The sequence below is a fragment of the Heloderma suspectum genome, chromosome 8 (assembly GCF_057233095.1).
Source record: "Heloderma suspectum isolate Gila_16-S chromosome 8, 16-S_ref, whole genome shotgun sequence".
Taxonomy (NCBI): domain Eukaryota; kingdom Metazoa; phylum Chordata; class Lepidosauria; order Squamata; family Helodermatidae; genus Heloderma; species Heloderma suspectum.
The window spans coordinates 9,055,382-9,076,974 of NC_139465.1; the positions used below are offsets into that span (position 1 = coordinate 9,055,382).

The window sequence follows — 21,593 nt, forward strand, 5'->3', positions numbered from 1 at the left end:
TGAATTGATTTGTAAAGAGCTTACTGAGACTAGCAAAGCAATTCATGAATGACCAAGACTGTGAAAGTCCACATAATATACTAGGAAAGGGAGACACTAATTCCATTAGTTAATCTCTGCTACTGTTTTCCCTGTTTGTTTGTTTGTTTTAAAATGCAATTACCAAATGAGGAAATTGTAGCATCTTTGGATGCATATGGTGAAGATACATTTGGAGTAATTGGGAAGGCTCATCACTCAGAAGTCCTATCCTCAGAATCACCAATTTAAAAAAGAGCTCAGAGAGTAGTACTGTTAAAGGCATGAGGGATGTAATGCCTGTTAGAGGGACAGTACCAGACTAGATGAATCAAAAGTCTGTGCAAGTGTACGGTAAAGCCACTTCATATCTTCATAAAATTTGTCCACCGTTGGATCAAATGTAATGGTAGGCAAATCTGTCAACTTTGACCTTGTTCTTGTTCATCCACTTCCAAGCTCATAGAATCATAAAATAACAGGGTTGGAAGAGTCCTTTAAGACCATCAAGTCCAACCCCTCATTGCAGGAATCTAAGGCAAAGCATCCCTGACAGATGGCTGTCCAGCTTCATCTTGAATGCCTCCAGTGTGGGAGAGCCCACTACCTCCCTAGATAACTCGTCCCATTGTTGTATTGCTCTAACAGTCAGGAAGTTTTTCCTGATGTTCAACTGCAATCTGGCTTCCTGTCACTTGAGCCCATTATTCTCTGTCCTGCTCTCTGGGATGATCGAGAAAAGATCTTGGCCTTCCTCTCTGTGACAGCCTTTTAAGTATTTGAACAGCACTATCGTATGTCCCCTCAGACTTCTCTTCTCAAGGCTAAACATGCCCAGTTCTTTCAGTCTCTCCCCATAGGGCTTTGTTTCCAGTCCCCTGATCATCTTTGTTGCCCTCCTCTGAACCCTCTCCAGCTTGTCTGCATCCTTCTTAAAGTGCAGTGCTCAGAACTGGACACAGTACTCCAAGTGAGGCCTAACCAGTGCTGAGTAGAGGGGAACTAGTATTTCCTGGGATTTGGAAGCTATGCTTCTATTAATGCAGCCCAAAGAGCATTTGCCTTTTTTCCAGACACATCACATTGTCGGCTCATATTCAGCTTGTGATCTACAACAAATTCCAAGATCCTTTTCACTTGTAGTATTGTTGAGCCAAGTATCGCCCATCTTGTAACTGTGCATTTGGTTTCTTTTTCCTACGTGCAGAACTTGGCATTTATCCCTATTAAATTTCATTCTGTTGTGTTCTGCCCAGCGCTCCAGTCTATCAAGATCACTTTGACTTTTGTTTCTGTCTTCCAAGTAGGGATGTACGAAATGACTTACCTGTTTCGTTTCGTATATCCGTGGGGGGGGGGAGGCGCTCCGTCCCTCCCCACGAAATCCTTGATGGCCGGCTCCGCTCTGTGGCGACTTCGCGGAGCCGCCGGCCGGGGCAGCCTGCAGCGATATCCGGCCACTGCTGGGCTGCGCAGGGACACAAATGGCGGCCACTGTAGCCTCCACCATTTGCGTCCCTTTTTTTGCCGTGATAGACTACGTAAATATTTACATAGTGATAAATATCACTTCACCATTTTAGCCATGATAGACTACGTAAATATTTACGTAGCCTATCACGGCAAAAAAATAAAAGGGAACGCAAATGGCAGCGGCTACGGCAGCCGCCATTTGTGTTCCCTTTTTTAGCCGTGATGTTGGTGTTGTTTATTTGGTCAGTCGCTTCCGACTCTTTGTGACTTCATGGACCAGCCCACACCAGAGCTTCCTGTCGGCCATCGCCACCCCCAGTTCCCCCAAGGTCGAGTCTGTCACCTCTAGAATATCATCCATCCATCTTGCCCTTGGTCGGCCCCTCTTCCTTTTGCCTTCCACTTTCCCCAGCATCAGCATCTTCTCCAGGGTATCCTGTCTTCTCATGATGTGGCCAAAGTACTTCAGTTTTGCCTTTAATATCATTCCCTCAAGTGAGCAGTCTGGCTGGCTTTATTTCCTGGAGTATGGACTGGTTTGATCTTCTTGCAGTCCAAGGCACTCTCAGAATTTTCCTCCAGCACCACAGTTCAAAAGCATCTATCTTCCTTCACTCAGCTTTCCTTATGGTCCAGCTCTCACAGCCATAGGTTACTACGGGGAATACCATTGCTTTAACTATGTGGACCTTTGTTGTCAGTGTGATGTCTCTGCTCTTCACTATTTTATCAAGATTTGTCATTGCTGTCCTCCCAAGAAGTAAATGTCTTCTGATTTCCTGGCTGCAGTCAGCAACTGCAGGAATCTTTGTGCCTAGAAAGACAAAGTCTGTCACTGCCTCCACGTTTTCTCCCTCTATTTGCCAGTTATCAATCAAGCTGGTTGCCATAATCTTGGTTTTTCTGAGGTTTAACTGCAACCCAGCTTGTGCACATTCTTCTTTCACCTTCATCATGAGGTTAATCAGCCCCTCCTCGCTTTCACCATCAAAGTGGTATCATCTGCATATCTGAGATTGTTAATGTTTGTTCCAGTGATTTTAACTCCAGCCATGGCTTCATCAAGCCCAGCATGTCGCATGATGTGTTCTGCGTACAGGTTGAATAGGTAGGGTGAGAGTATACAGCCCTGCCGTACTCCTTTCCCAATCTTAAACCAGTCCGTTGATCCGTGGTCTGTTGTTACCATTGCTACTTGGTCATTATACAGATTCCTCAGGAGGCAGACAAGATGCCTTGGTATGCCCATATCACCAAGAACTTGCCATAATTTGTTATGATACACACAGTCAAAGGCTTTAGAATAGTCAATAAAACAGAAATAGATGTTTTTCTGAAACTCCTTGGCTTTCTCCATTATCCAGCAGATATTGGCAATTTGGTCTCTAGTTCCTCTGCCTTTTCGAAACCCAGCTTGTACATCTGGCAATTCTCGTTCCATGAATTGCTGGAGTCTACCTTGCAAGATCTTGAGCATTACCTTACTGGCATGTGAAATAAGTGCCACTGTTCGATAGTTTGAACATTCTTTGGTGCTTCCCTTTTTTGGTATGGTGATATAAGTTGATCTTTTCCAATCTGTTGGCCATTCTTGTGTTTTCCAAATTTGCTGGCATATGGCATGCATCACCTTGACAGCATCATCTTGCAAGATTTTAAACAGTTCAGCCGGGATACCGTCATCTCCTGCTGCCTTGTTATTAGCAATGCTTCTTAAGGCCCATTCAATCTCACTCTTCAGGATGTCTGGCTCTAGCTCACTGACCACACCATCAAATCTATCCCCGATATTATTATCCTTCCTATACAGATCTTCCGTATATTTGTGTCACCTTTTCTTGATCCCTTTGCTTCTGTTAGGTCCTTGTCATCTTTGATCATACCCATTTTTGCTTGGAATTTACCTCTGATATTTCTAATTTTCTGGAAGAGGTCTCTTGTCTTTCCTATTCTATTATCTTCTTCCGCTTCTGCGCATTGCTTGTTTAAAAAAAACATTGTTTTAAAAAAACAAAAAACAAAAAAGGGAATGCAAATGGCGGCTGCTGTAGCCGCTGCCATTTGCGTTCCCTTTTTTGTTTTTTTTTTGCCGTGATAGGCTACGTAAATATTTACGTAGCCTATCACGGCTAAAATGGTGAAGTGAATGGTGGCCGCAGGTGCGGCCACCATTCGCAGAGCAGCACGAACGGCAGCAGGTGAGTGCTCCATTTCATGTGCCTTTTGCAGGGTGGGGGGCGGGGGGCTTCATTCCGCCACGGGTTTCGCGGGGCTGAATGCACCAGCATTCGACCTCACTGAGATCCGTGGCAGAATTCTCCGCCATCCCTTCTTCCAGGGTATTAGCTATCCCACCCAATTTTGTGTCATCTGCAAATTTGATAAGCATTCTCTGCACCTCCTCCTCCAAGTCATTAATAAAAATGTTGAAGAGCACTGGCCCCAGGACTGAACTTCTTGGCTTCTTGGTCTTCCATCATTTTTTCTTGCTGGAATTGTTTGTATTTGTGCCTTTAGAATTTACTTTTTAAAACTACAACCCATCCTGGACTCCTTTTCTTATTAGAGTTGCTTGCCATGGGACCTTACTTATCATTGTTCTGAGTTTATTAAAATTGGCCTTCCTAAAATGCAGGGTACATGTTTGGCTGCACTCAGCTTTTGCTTCCTTTAGAACCAAGAAGAACTCAAGTATAACATGGTCACTTCCCCCCAGATTTCCCATAACTGCTACTTCATCCACTAAGTCATCTCTACTGGTTAGGATCAAGTCAAGGGTAGCCAATCCTCTAGTTCCTTCCTCCACTTTCTGTAGGAGGAAGTTATCAGCAACACAAGTCATTCCACCCTGGTTCCTTGTGAATACCTCCCTGCCCCCGCCCCACAGGAATCTCCATGTATTTTGGGTGCATTTTTCAAATGTCCACATTTTTCCATGTATGCACCCATTGGATAAAGCAGAGAGGGGGAACTTCTAGGGATGTATGAGAATTTTTTTGTGCTCACAAAACATGCAAGCATTCTCTGTTCGAAGCCCCAGATGTGATTGTGCGCACATGTGACCTGAAAATGTTTGTGAATTGCGGGACATGTTCTTGTGTTCGATTTGCACAACTTGCCAGTTCAATTTTGCACAAATTTCCTAATTTGCACAAATTCCCCCTGCAGACTGAATCAGCCCCATTTTAGTCTATGGAGAAAAGTTTTGCAAATTAGGAAAGTCACAGAAATTTCATGTGCGATCGCTGCTCAATTCCTCTTCATACAGAGCAAGCAGTAATAGCAAATGCAGACAGGAAGCAGGCACAAGATGGGAGCCAACAGCCAAGGTGCTGTTTGGAGAATCCTGGCCATCTCGAACATTCCTCCTTTGCTCATCCCTAGGAACCTCTGGCCCATGGGAGGTCCCCATCTGGACCTTGTCCTTATCTCCTCTTAGAAATTGGAGATAAAGGACCCCCCCTCCCATGCTAGTGACAATGGAGGCTCTAAAAGCCTAATTATAGCAGGGGGGGACTTTTTGTGTGGGGGTCACTGCTGGGGAGGGAGTTTCTAACCCTCCCCATTCCAATCCTGTGATGTCCCCCCTGAAAAATTACCCCTCCCAGAATGTTAGGCTTTTTAAAAGCCTGCTTTCAGTGAGGGAGGGTGGTGTGTATCTTTGGGGGGGATCTGGCCTATCAGATTGTGGGCTACATGCCAGCAGTGGGACAGCCCTGACCACTGCTCGCAGGTGACCCCCAACATGTGCTTGCCCAGAACCAATTCAGCCTTTTAGCTGAAAAAGATTCTCCACCCCTAGACTAAAGCATATGGACACATTTTAGAAATGTACACATTTCTCATTGCTCATTTTTCAAACACGTGCATATTGTTAAACACATTTGTTTGGCAAAATTCATTGCAACCTTGGAAATCTAGGGATTTCTGACTGCAAATTGCATTCATGTATTTCTGGGAGATGTGAGTTTGGAAATGCAAATTTAACAAACTTTTCATCCATCCCTACTCAGCATAATGACCATTTATGCTACACTAATAACAACCAAAGATCTATTTTAGAAAAACCTTGTGTTCTTGCAATGTTGAATTCTTGGATCATGTCCCACAGAGGTTACAAAACCTCCAGAAAATGAGGTGCTGCCACTTGCCCACAATATGCTTTGTTATTGTTATTGTTATTATTATTTTAAGATAATACAGAGCTAAGCAACTGCAATTCCCATCTCCTCCAAGGGCTGTGTAAAGATGTCAGGGTCTGGTGCACTCCCAAGAGTTGAGTGTACATGGGAGGGCAAAGCTGTGATGCCTCAATCTTATCTGATCAAGGTCTAGGAAGATTTCTCCAAGCCAAACAGGCAACTGCAAAAGCAAAGTCCTTTATTACAGAGTCCTACATTTTCACAACCTCTTCAGCTTATAGTCATCCAAGAGGGATTAACCTTCCTTCCTCAGTCTTCCATGTAAATGCTTCAATAAAGAATTGCTTGTGGATGAATTCTGAATAAAGCCATATCTACTGTAAGCCAGTCCAGTCGAGTGGTAGGCAATACTGATGACATAGCTTGACTAATCATCTGTGTAATGTTTTGCCTGGGGCCCTGGGTAGAGATGTGAAGTCTCCACCACTCTGTCCTTTTGAGAATGTTTGCTAGTCTTACTGAAATTATTTCTTCCTCCTCCAAGCCACTGGCATGACTTGCTCAAGCAGGAACTACCATGTTCACCTTAGAACTTTGCATTAGGCAAAAGTCAATGACGATGGTGACTCTGCCTGGAGGACTTTCCACTCAGCCATTCATTAATCGCTACTTGCTCCAGACCAGAAGAGCAGCAAATCACGCAACTGCTGGAGAGAAAAATTGTACCACAGGAAGTTCTGAGTTGCAATATAATTGGAACGAATTGGGCTCATCCCTCTCAAATTTCTTGAGTTGAACTAGATGACCCACTTATCACTCCCAGTTTTACAGAACACCGAGTTTCCATTCCACAGCATTGGCAGCTCAGTAAATATTTATACCTTTCCATGGAGAATCATCTCTCATTTTTCATCTGCATTTGTGCTTTTGAAATAATTCATATGTGCTGAATGAAAGAAAGGAAATTCACACACACGATTCCAGGGACTGGAGATATTTTCAAGAAACTCAAATACATTCATGTATCAAGAAAAATCAAGGGGAGAGGGAGAATTCCAGCTGTTTTCTTGACTTCACAATACATCTTCATTGATTCCAGTTCATTGTTTTTCCAAAGTCTGACTAATCAAGTTGAGCATTCTCCTTCTGCAGAACTTCTTGACTGCAGTTTGCTCAACATGACTCCGGCTGGCCTGCTGAGTCCCAGAATTACATAACAGGTCACACAGAAAGAGTTCCAGCCCATTAAAATATACATTTGCATGTATATTTCTGGCTCATCTAGCATGGTACAATATTTTTAATCTGATTTGCAAGGCTTAAGGCAGGGGTGGGCTATTTTAAAAAAGAATACATTTGGGTCATAATTGAGAATGTGCTGTAATAGACCCAATGTGTGTAACGCTTTGGTTTAACATGAGAGAGGGCTGCCCACTGAACACCTAACAGGGCTGGCAGTCACTGGAGCACTTGAACTAGGTGCTATAAATGCCAGATATCACTGATTCCTTTCTCCCTGTACCATAAGCATCACTGGTCAAAGGTAGAGATGTAACAAAAGTCTGGGAAGGGGGTGGAGTCTGGCAGACATCTCCCCCTCATTTGACCCCCCAGATGCCAGTCTGCAGACCCCCACTGGGTTGGGCAAGTTCAGGGATCCCTGCTTACTGACAAGCTACCAGTTTTCAGAAAATTGCAGGCAAGCTTTTTACCTAAATGGCCATTTGTGCAAAATGGCGGCCATAAATAGCAACATTTACACAAACTTGCAGGTGCAAAGGGTCCAATTATGCCTGAAGTTTTGTGTAAATGGCACTATTCACTGCCACTGCTTGGATAAAATGGCCGTTTATTGCAAAATGGCAGCTTGTGGGTAAGTGGAATGTTGCTTGCTGGCGCACGCCCATGGACTGTCTGGTGGCTCGTGCCACACGCCGACCAGAGCTGGGTTGCCAGCAGGTGTCTAATAAGTGGTGTGCGAGGCAACAGCGGGTGAGTTCAGCCATCCCTACTCAAAGAACGGATGTGCAGGCCACCCAAGGATGCAGACAGAATATATTGATCCAGAAGAGCCAATCCTATGACACTTCCTGATCCAGCAGAGCCAATCCCATGACTCTCCCTGATCCAGGAGAGCCAATCCTGACACTTCCTGATCCAGAAGAGACAAGCCCATGACACTTCTTGATCCAGAAGAGCCAAGCCCATGACACTTCCTGATCCAGAAGAGCCAAGCCCATGACACTTCCTGATCCAGAAGAGCCAAGCCCATGACACTTCCTGATCCAGAAGAGCCAAGCCCATGACACTTCTTGATCCAGAAGAGCCAAGCCCATGCCACCAGCTGCTATATAAATCCTTGAAATGTCCTCATAGAATATATCTCTTCCTCACTTTCCTTCTTATTATTTATAGACATTTTATAAACTTCCTTTTGGCCCCCAAGGTGGCTCACACCAATAAAAATACAAGCTTGGTAAAATAAAAACATACACACCCCAAACCAACAAAATAAAAGAAGCTGCAAGGAAAGTGAGCACAATTACAACCCATTAATAGCCTCATTAGCCTGGCCAAATAATAATGCCCTGACTGCCCACCTAAAAACCAAAGGGGCTTTGAGCCTTCCTTGGGGCATTGTTGTAAAACCAGGGTCCTGACACCGAGGAGGACCTATCTCTTGTTACCACCAGGGACTCCTTTGTTGGCAACCTGACATAAAGCAAGCCCTCCAATGATGCTGTAATTGATAGTACCATCCAAGCAGGTGGTCCTTCAGATATTCAGGCCCCAATCCATTTAGGTCTTTATCGGTAGTAACCAGCACCTTGAATAGGGCTTGGAAATGAGTAGGAACTCAGTGCAGTTGAGACATGATTGGTGTGACACAACCCCCCCCCCCAAAAAAAATGGATACCCAGAAAAAACCTAGTTTACTTCCTTCCAATAGTCCTTCCAATTGTTGTCTTATGCTCTACCATCTTTGCTTGTTCCCTGGCCCATTCAGCCCCATCTTATCTGGTCTCATCCTACAACTTCAGGAATGCAGCCATAGCTCTATTGCAGGGGTGGGCAACCTGAAGCCCTCCTCTTGCTGTTTGACTGTGACTCTCATCAGCCCTACCCAGCAAAGGAAATGGTGAGGGATCATGGGAAATGCAGTGCAACAACATCTGGAGGTCCACAACTTGCCCACTGAGCTACAACTTCTAGTAGTTGCTGATCTCTGCCTGGGAATGGGATCATCTGATCCCCTCCTCACTCAGAGGAGTGGGACATGGGGGCTGGGAGGAAGATGCACACAGCATATTCTGCCTCGGGTGATCATCACATGGTGTATAATAATGTGATATCGCCACACTGAAGCCAAGTTCATTCTCCTCTCTCTCTCTCTCTCTCTCTCTCTCTCTCTCTCTCTCTGTGTGTGTGTGTGTGTGTGTGTGTGTTGCAACAAATGTGGGTTGCAATCTTCATTAAGTTCAATAAAGATGAAGTTGAGAGGGAGAGATGAGGTTTTATACTGCATTTTGTGACAACTCACCTGATATGTGGCAATTGTTTCTCTGTCAAGGGCCCGTGTCACAAGGACTTCTCCAGAGCTCTCAACGATTTTGAAAGCTCCCTTCGGCTCCTGTTCAACTCCTTTCCCAAAAATTCTGAATTTTGAGCCCTCTGGTCTGTCATTGTCTATAACCTGTGTGAGACAAGCATAAGCATGAAGATCCAAGTTAACAGAGAAACAAAACTTTATGAACAATTTATATTCACAGGAGATATCCATATCATGGTTTAAACAGGTAAATAATCATTTTTGCTTCCCTAGGGAAATCTGGGAATTGGTGACTAGAGATCTCTGTCAGAACACCACACCAAAATACACTTTCCACTATTCTTTGGGGATGTTAAATATATGCAAGTATACTTTTGCTACTGAAGTGTAGAAGTTATTTTGAACAATGTCAATGAGGCTATATACAAGAATTTCATTTCAGTTCATTTAACATCAGAACTTGCCCCGTTCACAACCCAACATGCAAGCACATTGTGTTCAGGCTTATGAGCTTCCTGAGTTTGTGGTTGTGCTTGGAAAATGTGTTTGTTAGAAAAGGGTGCACTTTAAAAATACACAGTTTAAAAATATATGCATGTTCATGCCTCAGTGAGTGGTGGTAAATTATGCACTTGGGTGCACACTTTTGAAAAATATGCACCCAGATGTGCACTTTTCCTGTTCAAACACAATGAAAAAGTGTGTAGTTTGGAATGGGGATGAGGGGAACTGAGCTTGGAGGTGGAAATAGAAGAACCTCACTGGTTATCCTACCTCAACATAAAGTTGCACATGGTTATAATATTCAGCATTTCTTTAGCTACTCATGCTTGGGTGAGAGGGGTTTTTTTTTGGGGGGGGGAGTTTCCCCTGAAAATGTTGCTATTAATTGTATTTATTTATTCATATGTATTATTTATTACATTTCTAATCCACCCAATAACTAATGTTCTCTGGGTGCATCACAACTAATTAAAAGACTAAAATGCCATAGACAAGTTAAATATTTAAAATACAATACAAATGTTTAAAAGAATAGAATACAGTGCAATGCAAAACAGCAAACAGCACAGGGATTGATACAGCAGCCATAAAAATCTAGGACCAGTTCTCTAAAAAATGCCTGGGAGCAAAGACAGGTCTTTGCCTGGCACCAAAACAATAACCACATAGGCACCAGGCAATTTCTTTGGGAGGGCATTCAGGAAGTGGGGTGCCACAACGGAGAAGGCCCTCCCCCTTGTAGGCACCCATCTACCTTCCTTTGGTGGGGGAATCTGGAGGAGGGCCTCCAATGATGATCTATGGGTCTGAGTAGGTACATGTGGAAGAAGACATTCCTTTTGATATTCTGGTCCCAAGCAATTAATGACTTTAAAGGTCAACACCAACACTTCAAAATTGGCTTGGAAATGGACTGGAAGTCAGTGCAGCTGATGAAGCACTGGCATCACATGATCTTATTGCTGTGTTGCAGTTAGTAACCTAGCAGTTCTGTTTTGAACTAACTGACATTTCTAAGCCATCTTCAAAGGTAGCCCCACCAATAATGCATTGCAATAATACAAACCGAAAGTTATCCTAGCTGCCATTCAACCAAGTAATACTGCCTAAGGTCAGCGATGTTACCCCTGTAGATGTCATGGTGGCATGGCTCACCCCAGCTGAACAATATTGCTATGCAGCAATGGAGAAAGGAGAAAAATGTCTGTGCATAGCAGAAGGTGCTGCAGTTTGGGAGAGGCACTGCCATCAGTTCGCATTGATAGCTGAGGGTTCCTGATCAGGCAAACCACAGTCCACAGCAGTATCTCTATTAGTGATGGATGAATCTGTCAGTTTTATTTTCTCCCACATCCAATCATTGTAAAGCTTTAAAGTTCTTTCTCTTCTGAATATGAAGAACTTTGCGAATGCGAGTAAATGCTTAACAAGAACAAATTGAAGAGGGAATTTTCACCCATTGGCACTAACCAAATTCAAAAAGTGCAGCTATTCTCAGGATCTCAGTATGGAAAATTAAGCATTAACATGTCTGAATACACAGGGATTCAAAGCCAGGCTTTTAAGAATGAGAACTCAAAGCCCTGGGCCCAGATAGAAGAATCAGTCAGTTTCAGTTTCCCCCAGATTTGGTTTGTTTGTTAGTTTGTTTTAAAAATAAAATCTCTGGTTCTGTTTGTCCTGGATATGGAGACCTTTGAGAATTTGGTAAATTCTTGTCCTAACTGAACTGAACTGAACTTCTCACCAATCCCTTATCTCCACTGCTTGACAATAGGCCCTCGTCTCTACCACCTCACAACTGTCCTGACTAGGTTGTTAATCAGCTACTTGGGCAGTTTCTAGTTCTTCTGGTGGTACAGATCCATTTGAAATCATGCTCCATCTACCTTGATTTGTACCTGCTCTTTGATGTCTGGAATGACAGCACTGATAATCACTGAGACAAAGGTCTTAAAGCTGTGATATTTCATTTAATGTTTAATTAGCCACAAGAGGGAGCTACATGCTCCCAGAAATAAGGCAGAAGTGACGTGGACATCTTTCTAATTAAGATCCTTATATAATGGCTACACAGTTCAAAGGAAGTGTGCTCCCTTGTTACAGTCTGCACTTGCAGAGGTGGAGGGGGGCAGTTTTAATAGAAATCAGGCTTGCCATGTTCTGTAGATTATAGGGATGTATGAGAAATGTGTTTCAGTTTGTTTTTGATCAGGATTTACCCAGTTCAAACGATATGGACTGAGCACGGGTTTGGATGTAATTTGAGGTTGAAGAGCATACATTTCCGAGCTTGTATTGTGATTTTTGGACTAAAAAGAAGCAATTGACAGAGTGTGTACATTTGAAAAGCGCCCATGGGAAATGTGTACGTTTGAAAAATGCACACAAATACACTTTAATGAATTGGAGAAGAATGTGTACATTGCAAAAATATGCATAATTGATACATACCTTTGGAAAAATACACACAAAAGTATGCACAGATTTTCATTAAAAAAATACTTTCTTGCAGTCTGCTATGGGCTCGAATCAAAACAAGCTTCAAGATGCAATTTGGAGAACTTTGTGAGCTCATATTTTGCTGAATTGCACATCTCTAGTAGATTCCCTGGAACAGTAGCAAGCAAGAGAATAATGTGGTGTGATTTCCCCCCCCCCCAACATCTCTTTGTCATTATTGTGCTTTTATGGCTTCCCCTTGCCATAGCATCTTTGTGCAGAAGTAGAACAAGGAAGATGAAGATCCTTGGGTTTCAAATCACTTTATCCTGGAGGGAGCCAACCTGTTGCCCTCTAGATGTTTTGTAGTACCACATAATCATTGACTATTGGCCATGCCGACTGAGGCTTATGAGTGTTGTAGTCTAAAACATCTGGGAGGTATCAGATTGCCTACCTATAGTTTATCCGAAATCACAACCACCCCTTGACTCTGCTCTCACAATCATTACTGTGTCAAACAAAGATGGGATTCAAATTAAGACTAAAGCCTTTAAAGCAATTAACCGGTGAGACTAATCAATCAAACCCCTTTTTAAATGAGTCAAAAGGCATCCCTGATAAAGTGGTCATCACAATTTGTGTGTGCTCCTTTTAAGTTAATTATTTCTTTTCAATATAAGTACTTCTAAAACTGTTGGAGTTTTAAAGCAACACCCGGGTATGGGTGGTGGTGGACTTCACTACCAAATAGGAAAGAATGTCTATTTAAGATGGCACCTACTGATTCTGTCTCTCATCACGGCCTTCTCCCCAACCTGGTACCATCCAGATGTATTGGACTGAGTCTCCCATCAACCCCAGTCTGCATGACTGATGTACACCTAAAAAATCACCCCTTTTCCTTTGGAAAAAAATGGGTAATCCGACAAAAATAAAACTGATTTCATTAATCAATTGAAATGCATTTCATTAATCAACTAAGATTTCTTTAACCGAGTCGCAACTATATTCTAATTCCCATTCAGTACTGGGCTTTCACCCCCTATTTATGTATTCTTTTATTTATAACATTTTAAAAATATACACACTATAAAAAATCATACAGCTTTAAGAGACACCGTTCCTAAATGTCTTCACACGCTATGATTTATATGTATGGAAGTCACAATTACGTATATTATGAAAAGCACCTCCTCTCCCTATGTATGGCTTCTTAAGGCTCACTATCTTTAAGCCAGACTTGGACAGGACAGCCTTCAAATAAAGTACACTTTCAAATAGAAGACTGTGCTCTGTAAAGTAGGCCATCTGGCCACCCTAGTGGCATGTATTGGCCTACATTTTGCCCTCTCCAACCACTCCAAATCTTGGACAAAAGCTCTCATTGCACTCAGCCCTAATTCAAATTAGGTATGGGTGAAGAACTCACCTCATCCCGCCTTGTGTGCTGCTTGCTGGACCCCCGCCGGCTGCCTTACTGTGCTCACAGTGCAGTCCATGGGCACCTAGCAAGCATCATGCAGCCTCCCCCACCCTTGCTGAGCCACCATTTTGCGTAAATAGACCATATATGCCTTTAATTTTGCATAAATGGACTCTTTACGGCCGCCATTTGAGCAAAATTGGTCTTTCCATAAAAAGCTGAGCTGCTATTTTTATGCAAAGTGGTGGCTTGGTGAGGGATTGGGGATCCTCATGCTTGCCCAGCTCGGTGCATGCCAAGTCAGGCAAGCACAAGGATTTGCAGACTGGCATCCAGGGGCTAAACCGGCAAGAAATCGCCAAGCTTCAAGCCCCAACTGGACAACCGCTACATCCTCGATTCAAATATATTAAAGGAGGAAGATTCTACTGCTGAAGCAGAAAAAAAGCTGTTTTGCCTTGAACTTCCATAGTAAGAGAAGTCCACACTGAACCAAACAGCACCGGAAGGATGATAAAACTGGCCATTTTTCAACTGGTGTTACCACGTCCCTTCTAGCTGAGCTCCTTTCAGCGCTGTGTGATCCCACAGTGATTCTGATCTTATCACACAATGAATTAAGAGAGTATTTTCAAAGGAGTGAAAGAGAAATAGGTAAGTGGAGAGGGGTGATGAAGAGAAACTTGCAGCCTTCAATATCCTCAGGTGAGGGTGTTTTTTAGTTTTACAACCACAGCAATTCTGCTTTCAACAACATTATTACAACTAGAGATGCTGAAGAAATCCACTGTGGACTCAAATGGGGCCAGATTCCTAGGAATCCGACCTCTGGAGTCCATAGCAGACCAGCCCCACTTACCTCCACATCCAGAAGAGTTCCCAGGGGGAAGCTCTCCAGCTTTCTAAAAAACATGATATGCTAATGGTACACCATTTGCAGCCATAAAGCACTTACTTTTACCTAAATACAGCCATAAACAGATGCAATTTAGGTAAAAGTGCTTTATGGATGCAAATGGCATAAAATCCACCATTTACGGCTGTAATTTTCCTGCAACAGGATAATGGCAGCTGCCATTAGTGTATCACATTCTTTAGAAAGCTGGAGAGCCGCTCTGCCAACTCCAGCAGATGTGGCAGAGCTCTGGAGAACTCTGCAGGGCCCCAAGCAGCCCAAATTGCACTCCAGTGCCCCCCCCAGACCAGATAGTGGGGGGTTTGTACATCCCAAATTACAACTTAGCATCCATGGAAGTGGCTCTGCTTAATATTTGTATATAACCCTAACTCCAAGCATGTATATACATCCTGCAGACTCAGAACCAAGTTGCTGGTTATGTTCAAATTGTTTTCAATTTGACAATTTCCTACAATCAGGAGGATCCCAGTTTGTTTTAATGGTGACTCTCTGCACATTCCAAGAATACTGATTAATTAAGCTTGGCTCTCCTCCCTATCCCTGTTCGCATATGGTCCTGCAGCAGGTCCAACTGACAGCAGCTCTCAAAAGCTTGAGGAAGAAACCATCTGCATAGCTGGAGACATGTGGGATAGAACTTGGGACTTCTGCATGAAAAAACAGGTGTTCTGCCACTGAACTGATGCACTGGCCTATGAGACCAGAATCCCCCAGCTGAAATCTCACACCTGCCATGCAATTTCAAGATGGCCTGAGGCAAACCACCCATCTCTCAGGCTTCAGTGTGGGGATAATATACCCACTTCCCTTACAGGGTTGTATTATTTTTCTGGGAACATCCAGAATGCACTATATAAATGTATCACCACCATAACCACCACTGTCACCATAGATTGCCTCTCAAAAGATTCTCAGTAATCCAAAATCATATATTATGAAGCTGCAGAGAAGGATAAATGGGGGAATGTTATTGCTGACATTTTTTCTTCCTGCAGTGCTTTCTTTGAACAAACACTAAATATTTTATCACACACACATACACACACACACACACACACGTGTGTGTGTGTGCTTTAAAAATGTAATAAATGTTTATCTCTTTTTTCTGACAGGCAGAAAAGTTGCACAAATAGTGAATAAACAGGGACAATTTAACTCAGGGAAGAAAACTGTAACTCTGGCTCTTAACACTTTGCTGTATTTTCTTTTGCAGGTTTAATTAGATCCCCCACCGCCCACCTCTGTTTGATGTCACATCCCCAAGGGTCAATTTTAATTGGGAGATGCATGTGAATGGAGACGCTGTTCTAATTTTACCTTTTTAAGTGCAGAATAATAGGGAAAATGGAATATCTGCTGGACAATGTAGCTCCTCAAAGCTGGGCCATGGCTTCCTGCAGGCTTTGGAGGTCTATCTCCAGCAGAGACAGCGCAAGCCACATATTGGTGCCTTGAGCACAACATACAGATGGTGCCCCGCAGTGGTAATAAACAAAAGAATTGACTATCTGCTGCCCGTTATTACTATACCCTAGGTTATTACTATAATCTGCCACGCAAGGAAATCTGCCTCACTGCAGTGGTGCAGTTAGGGCTGAACATTGGAGCCAAAGTCCAGGGCTTCGCAGCCTAGCCCCCACCCCAGCAAATGGCCACTCAGAGAGTGGCAGGTGAAGGGGGCATGAGGGAAGCAGCCGAAAACTCCATAAGAACACAAGAACAGCCCTGCTGGATCAGACCAAGGGTCCACCTAGTCTGTTCACACAGTGGCCAAATAGCTGCCTGTGGGAAACCCACAAGCAGGACATGAGTGCAACAGCACCCTCACACCCAGGTTCCCCAGCAACTGGTGTACATAGCCATATTGCCTCTGATACTGGAAGTTCGGGATGGTGCGGGCGCCTGATTCCATCTTGGAATTCGGCAGAAACCCCGCCTCCACCCGCACCACCAAGCCACACTCACTGAGTCCCTGCCTTTGCTCAACCCCTGTCCACACTCGCCAAGCCACCTGCGCTCATTTTTCAGGGAAAAATGGCAATCACAAAAAAGCACATATTTGCATATATGCAAAATGGAACCGTGAATAGCCCACGTAAGCAAGATTACAGGCATGTGCTTGCCTGTAATCTTGCATATATAGGCCATTCACAGCCCCCTTTTTGTGTATACGCAATTGTGAGCATTTTCACAATATGCATATTTGCGTGTATGCATGACCCCAAACACTCTTCTACCTGCAGGTGTTTAAGAGCAGAGGCTGCCAGAGGCAGCGCCACTGCACACGCCTCAGCATCGCACAAAGTGCAACGCTAAGTGCGCACTTAGCGTCACATTTGGAGATGCATTGAGGACCACGCGCAAGACCTGCCCACCGCCTTCCCAGAGAAACCTGCAACCAGCTAGTAGCAGCAAATAGTAGCAGCAGAGGGCAGCAGCTTCAAAGAATAAGAAGAAAGGGGCAAATGTGGATCCACTTGCTCCTTCTTAGCTGTTGCTCTCTCTTTTATACTGTTTTATATTTTAACATTTTTAAGATGTGCCTGGGAAATACATTCAGTAACTCAGGGGGTCGCGGGTGCGTGCCACCATAACTGTGGTCACAGGTAGGGGGAGGTATTGCACTGGGGGATGAACAGACCAGCTGAGGAGAAGAGGGGGATACAGCTATTTGTTCTTCTGGTTCTTCCCCCAACTAGATGGTTCCTGGTGGCCTTGCCAGCTTGCCTTGGGGTCTGGTGCTGCTGCTGCTGAATGTCAGGTCGGTCCAAAATAAAATCTCCCTCATCCATGATTTGATTATGGATGAGGGGCCTGACCTGGTAGGTATCACTGAGACCTGGGTGGGGAAACTGGGAGGGGTTACTCTCTTCCAGGAGTGCCCTCCTGGGTACTCGGTGCAGCACCAACACCAACTTGAAGGTCAGGGATGGGGGGCGGCCATGGTCTATAGGAATTCAATCTCCCTCTCTAGGCTTCCTGTTCATTCGAGTATGGATCTTCAGTGTCTGTACCTTGTGTTAGGTCCCCAGGACAGATTAGGGATTCTGTTGGTGTACCGCCCACCTCGCTGCCCATCAGACTCCCTGCCTGAGCTGACAGAGGTGGTCTCAGACTTGATGTTGAGGACCCCTAGGATGATGGTCCTGGGGGATCTCAACTTCCATGCCAAGGCTGCTGTATCCACTCAGGACTTCATGGCTGCCATGACAACCATGAGGCTGTCCAAACATGTCATCGGCCCAACACATGCAAAAGGACACATGCTTGATCTGGTTTTCTTGACTGGGTAGGATGATGGAGATCTGAAGTGGGAGAATTAACATGTGTCCCCTCATCATGGTCAGATCACTTCCTACTGAGGTTTAGACTTTTGGGAGCCTTTCCCCTCTGCAAGGGTGGGTGACCTATTAAAATGGTCCATTCCTGGAGGCTAATGGATTCCATTGGATTCCAGAGGGCTCTGGAGGATTTTCCTGCTGGTATGGCTGGTGCTCCTGTTGAAGACCAGGTCGCTCTGTGGAATGCAGAGATGACTCGGGTGGTTGACACAATTGCACCCAAGCACCCCCTCCTCCTGAGCAGAGTCCAGCCAGCTCCTTGGTATACACCTGAGCTGAGGGCAATGAAGCAGGAGGGGAGACGGCTAGAACGCAGGTGGAGGAAAACTCATGCTGAGTCTAACTGAACATAGGTTAGAGCTCATTATTGAGCCTACTCTGTGGCAGTGAGGGTGGCAAAGAGACCGTTATTTTCCACAAGCATTTCATCTTCTCAGTGTCATCCAGCGGAGCTTTTCTGAGTGGTTCATGGCTGTTACATTCTGATCCAGGGAGAGAGACTATGGAACCCTCAGTAACATGCAGTGATGAGTTTGCATGGCACTCAGACTCGGCATGAATTGCACATCACGATTAATACCGTTCCATTAGTAGAGGTGTCCAGAGCGCTGTCTGGAGCAGTTTTATTGGATGAGTCTCAGTTATAGGGATGGCGGAGAATTTCTCCACGAATCTTCGGGAGGCCGAGCGCCGAGGCATTCACCCCCCCAAAAGTGTTGGGGAAATTCTCCGCTGGCCCCCCGCCCCCCCCCGGGATGGGACTTACCTTCAGTGAAAGTCCCTCCCGGCGGCGGGTCCCGGCGGTGGTTCAGCGGCGGTTTGTCGGGGGCGGGGGCGGCGGCCGGTCTCCTGACCAGCTGCCACCGCCGCCATTACAAAATAAAAAAGTAAACAAAAAAACACACACCCGTGATAGGCTACGTGACGATTTACGTAGCCTATCACGGCTAGATTTCCAAAGTCAGCCGTGATAGGCTACGTAAATCGTCACGTAGCCTATCACAGGTGACTTTGGAAAAAAAAAAAAGCATGTACGCAAATGGTGGCGGCCCATGGGCACCGCCATTTGCATTCCTTATTTTGGCACGTCTAGTCTACGTAAAGATTTACGTAGACTATGGCGAAAATAAGGGCAACACAAATAGCATTCCCTTATTTTCGCCATAGTCGACGTAAATCTTTACGTAGACTAGACATGCCAAAATAAGGAACGCAAATGGCGGCGCCCATGGGCCGCCGCCATTTGCGTACGTGCTTTTTTTTTTCCAAAGTCACCCGTGATAGGCTACGTGATGATTAACGTAGCCTATCATGGCTGACTTTGGAAATCTAGCCGTGATAGGCTACGTTAATCGTCACGTAGCCTATCACGGTTTTTGTTTTTTTTTCACTATTTCTTTCGCGGCCGGGGAGACGGGGCGCTTCTCCCCGGCCTGAATTTCAGCTGGGCGAGGCAGGGCACCTCCCCTCCCTCGCCTGAACTTCGCGGGGAGAAGCAAAGCGCCTCCCCCCCACCGCGAATCACCCCTGCGAAAAGGTAAGTGACTTTCGTACATCCCTACTCAGTTATTGAAGTCCGAGGATGCAGACAAGGTGCTTGGCCAAGTCCGGTCAACTACCTGTGTGCTCGACCCTTGTCCTTCATGGCTTATTACCTCAAACAAGGAGGGGATGTCTGGCTGGGTCCAGGAGGTTGTAATTCTTCCTTGAGAGAGGGAGTGGTGCCGGCCTATTTAAAAGTGGCAGTAATCAGGCCGCTCCTGAAAAAGCCTAACCTGGACTAGGGATGTACGAAAATCACTTACCTGTTCACAGATTATGCTGATGGGGGGGAAGCGCTCTGTCCCTCCCCCCGGAATCCTCACCGGGGGGGGAGGCGCTCTGTTCCTTCCCCCACTGGAATCCTCCTTGGCTGGCTGTGCTCCGCGGTGGCTCCACGGAGCAGCCGACCAGGCCCAGCCAGGCCAGAGCCGTCCACAGCCGGATTTCCAGCCACGGAGGGCTCTGGGGAAAAGAAAAAAAAAACACCACGTATGCAAATGGCGGCGGCTACGGCCACCACCATTTGCGTTCCTTATTTTTGACGTCTTAATCTACGTAAATATTTACGTAGACTAAGACAGCGAAAATAAGGGGAACGCAAATAGCGTAGAGGACGCTATTTGCGTTCCCCTTATTTTCGCCATCTTAGTCTATGTAATTATTTACGTAGACTAAGACGGTCCAAAATAAGGAACGCAAATGGCGGCGGCCGTAGCCGCCGCCATCTGCGTACGCTTTTTTTTTTTTTTTAACCCAGACATTTTAGGCTACGTAAAAACTTAAGTAGCCTATCACGTTGGTGTAAAAAACAAAACAAAAACAACCCTGCAAATGGCGGCGGCGGCAGCCGGTCAGAAGACCAGCCGCCAGAGCCACCGCCAGAGCCGCTGCCACCCGGAAGATCCGCCCCAGGTAAGTCTAGTCCCAGGGGGATCCACGGGGTGGGGGGGCAGGCCGTTCCGCCACAGATTTCGGGGGGCCGAATGCACTGGCATTCGGCCTCCCCGAGATCCATGGCAGAATTCTCTGCCATCCCTAACCTGGACCCAGGCCAGAGGACATTAACAACTATAGGCCGGTGGCCAACATCCCCTTCCTGGGCAGGGAGCTTGAGCGGGTGGTTGCAGGACAACTCCAGGCACTCTTGAATGAAACGGATTATCTAGATCCATTTCAATCGGGCTTCAGGCCTGGTTTTGGAACAGAAACTGCTTTGGGTGCCCTGCAGGATGACCTTTGCCAGGAAAGGAACAGTGGGAGTGCAACCCTGCTGATTCCCCTGGACCTCTCAGCAGCTTTGATACCATCAACCATGGTATCTTTCTGGACAGGCTGTCTGGGTTGGGAGTTGGAGGCACTGTACCACAATGTTTCTGCTCATACTTGGATTATTGATTCCAGTAGGTGGTGCTGGGGGATTATTGCTCTGTGCCTTGGCAATTATGCCATTGGGTTCCACAGGGCTCTATTTTATCCCCTATCCTGTTCAACATCTACATGAAACCGCTGGGGGAGGTTATCCAGAGGTGTGGACTGAGGTGCCATCAATATGTGGATGACACCCAGCTCTACCTCTCTATCTCATCAAAACTAGGTGAGTCAGTGGCTGTTCTGAATCAGTGCCTCGGCACGGTAATGGACTGGATGAGGGCCAATAAACTGACACTCAGTCCAGACAAGACAGAGGTACTATTAGTAGGTGGCTTGTCTGCCCAGCTAGGTGATGTTCAAACTATTCTGGAGGGGGTTGCAGTCCCACTGAAGGATCAGGTTCATAGTTTGGGGGGGGGGGCTCTTAGATCCAGAACTCTCACTTGAGGTGCAGGTGAACTCAGTGGCACAGAGCACCTTTTATCAGCTTAGGCTGGTATATCAACTATACCCTTATCGGGACAGAGACAGCCTAGCTACAGTTATCCATGCTCTGATAACCTCTCTTCTGGAACACTGCAATGCATTATACATAGGGCTGCCTTTGAAAACAGTCTGGAAACATCAGCTACTCCTAGGGCAGCAAGATTGTTAACAAGGACTGGCTAATGAGATCACATTACATCAGTACTTTTCCAGCTGCACTGGCTGCCAGTCCATGTCCGGGCCTATGCTGTGTGAATCCCTTACCTGCCAGTCCGGGGTGGGGGGTCCACAGGAGGGGGAGGCGATCCATTCCTTCCCCCAGAATCCTCTTTGGCCAGCTCTGCTCCACGGCGATTCTGCGGCACCACGGGCTGGCTCC

General features: G+C 45.5%; 1 protein-coding gene across 1 annotated transcript in view; it reads right to left on the bottom strand.

Annotated features, from left to right (window-relative positions):
- Positions 1-21,593, bottom strand: part of CDH13 (cadherin 13) — a 1,172,869-nt gene that overhangs the window by 577,380 nt on the left and 573,896 nt on the right. Inside the window, exon 5 of the mRNA XM_084812404.1 lies at positions 9,175-9,327. Coding sequence (XP_084668530.1) covers positions 9,175-9,327 — 153 coding nt within the window. The remainder of the gene's footprint in view (positions 1-9,174; positions 9,328-21,593) is intronic.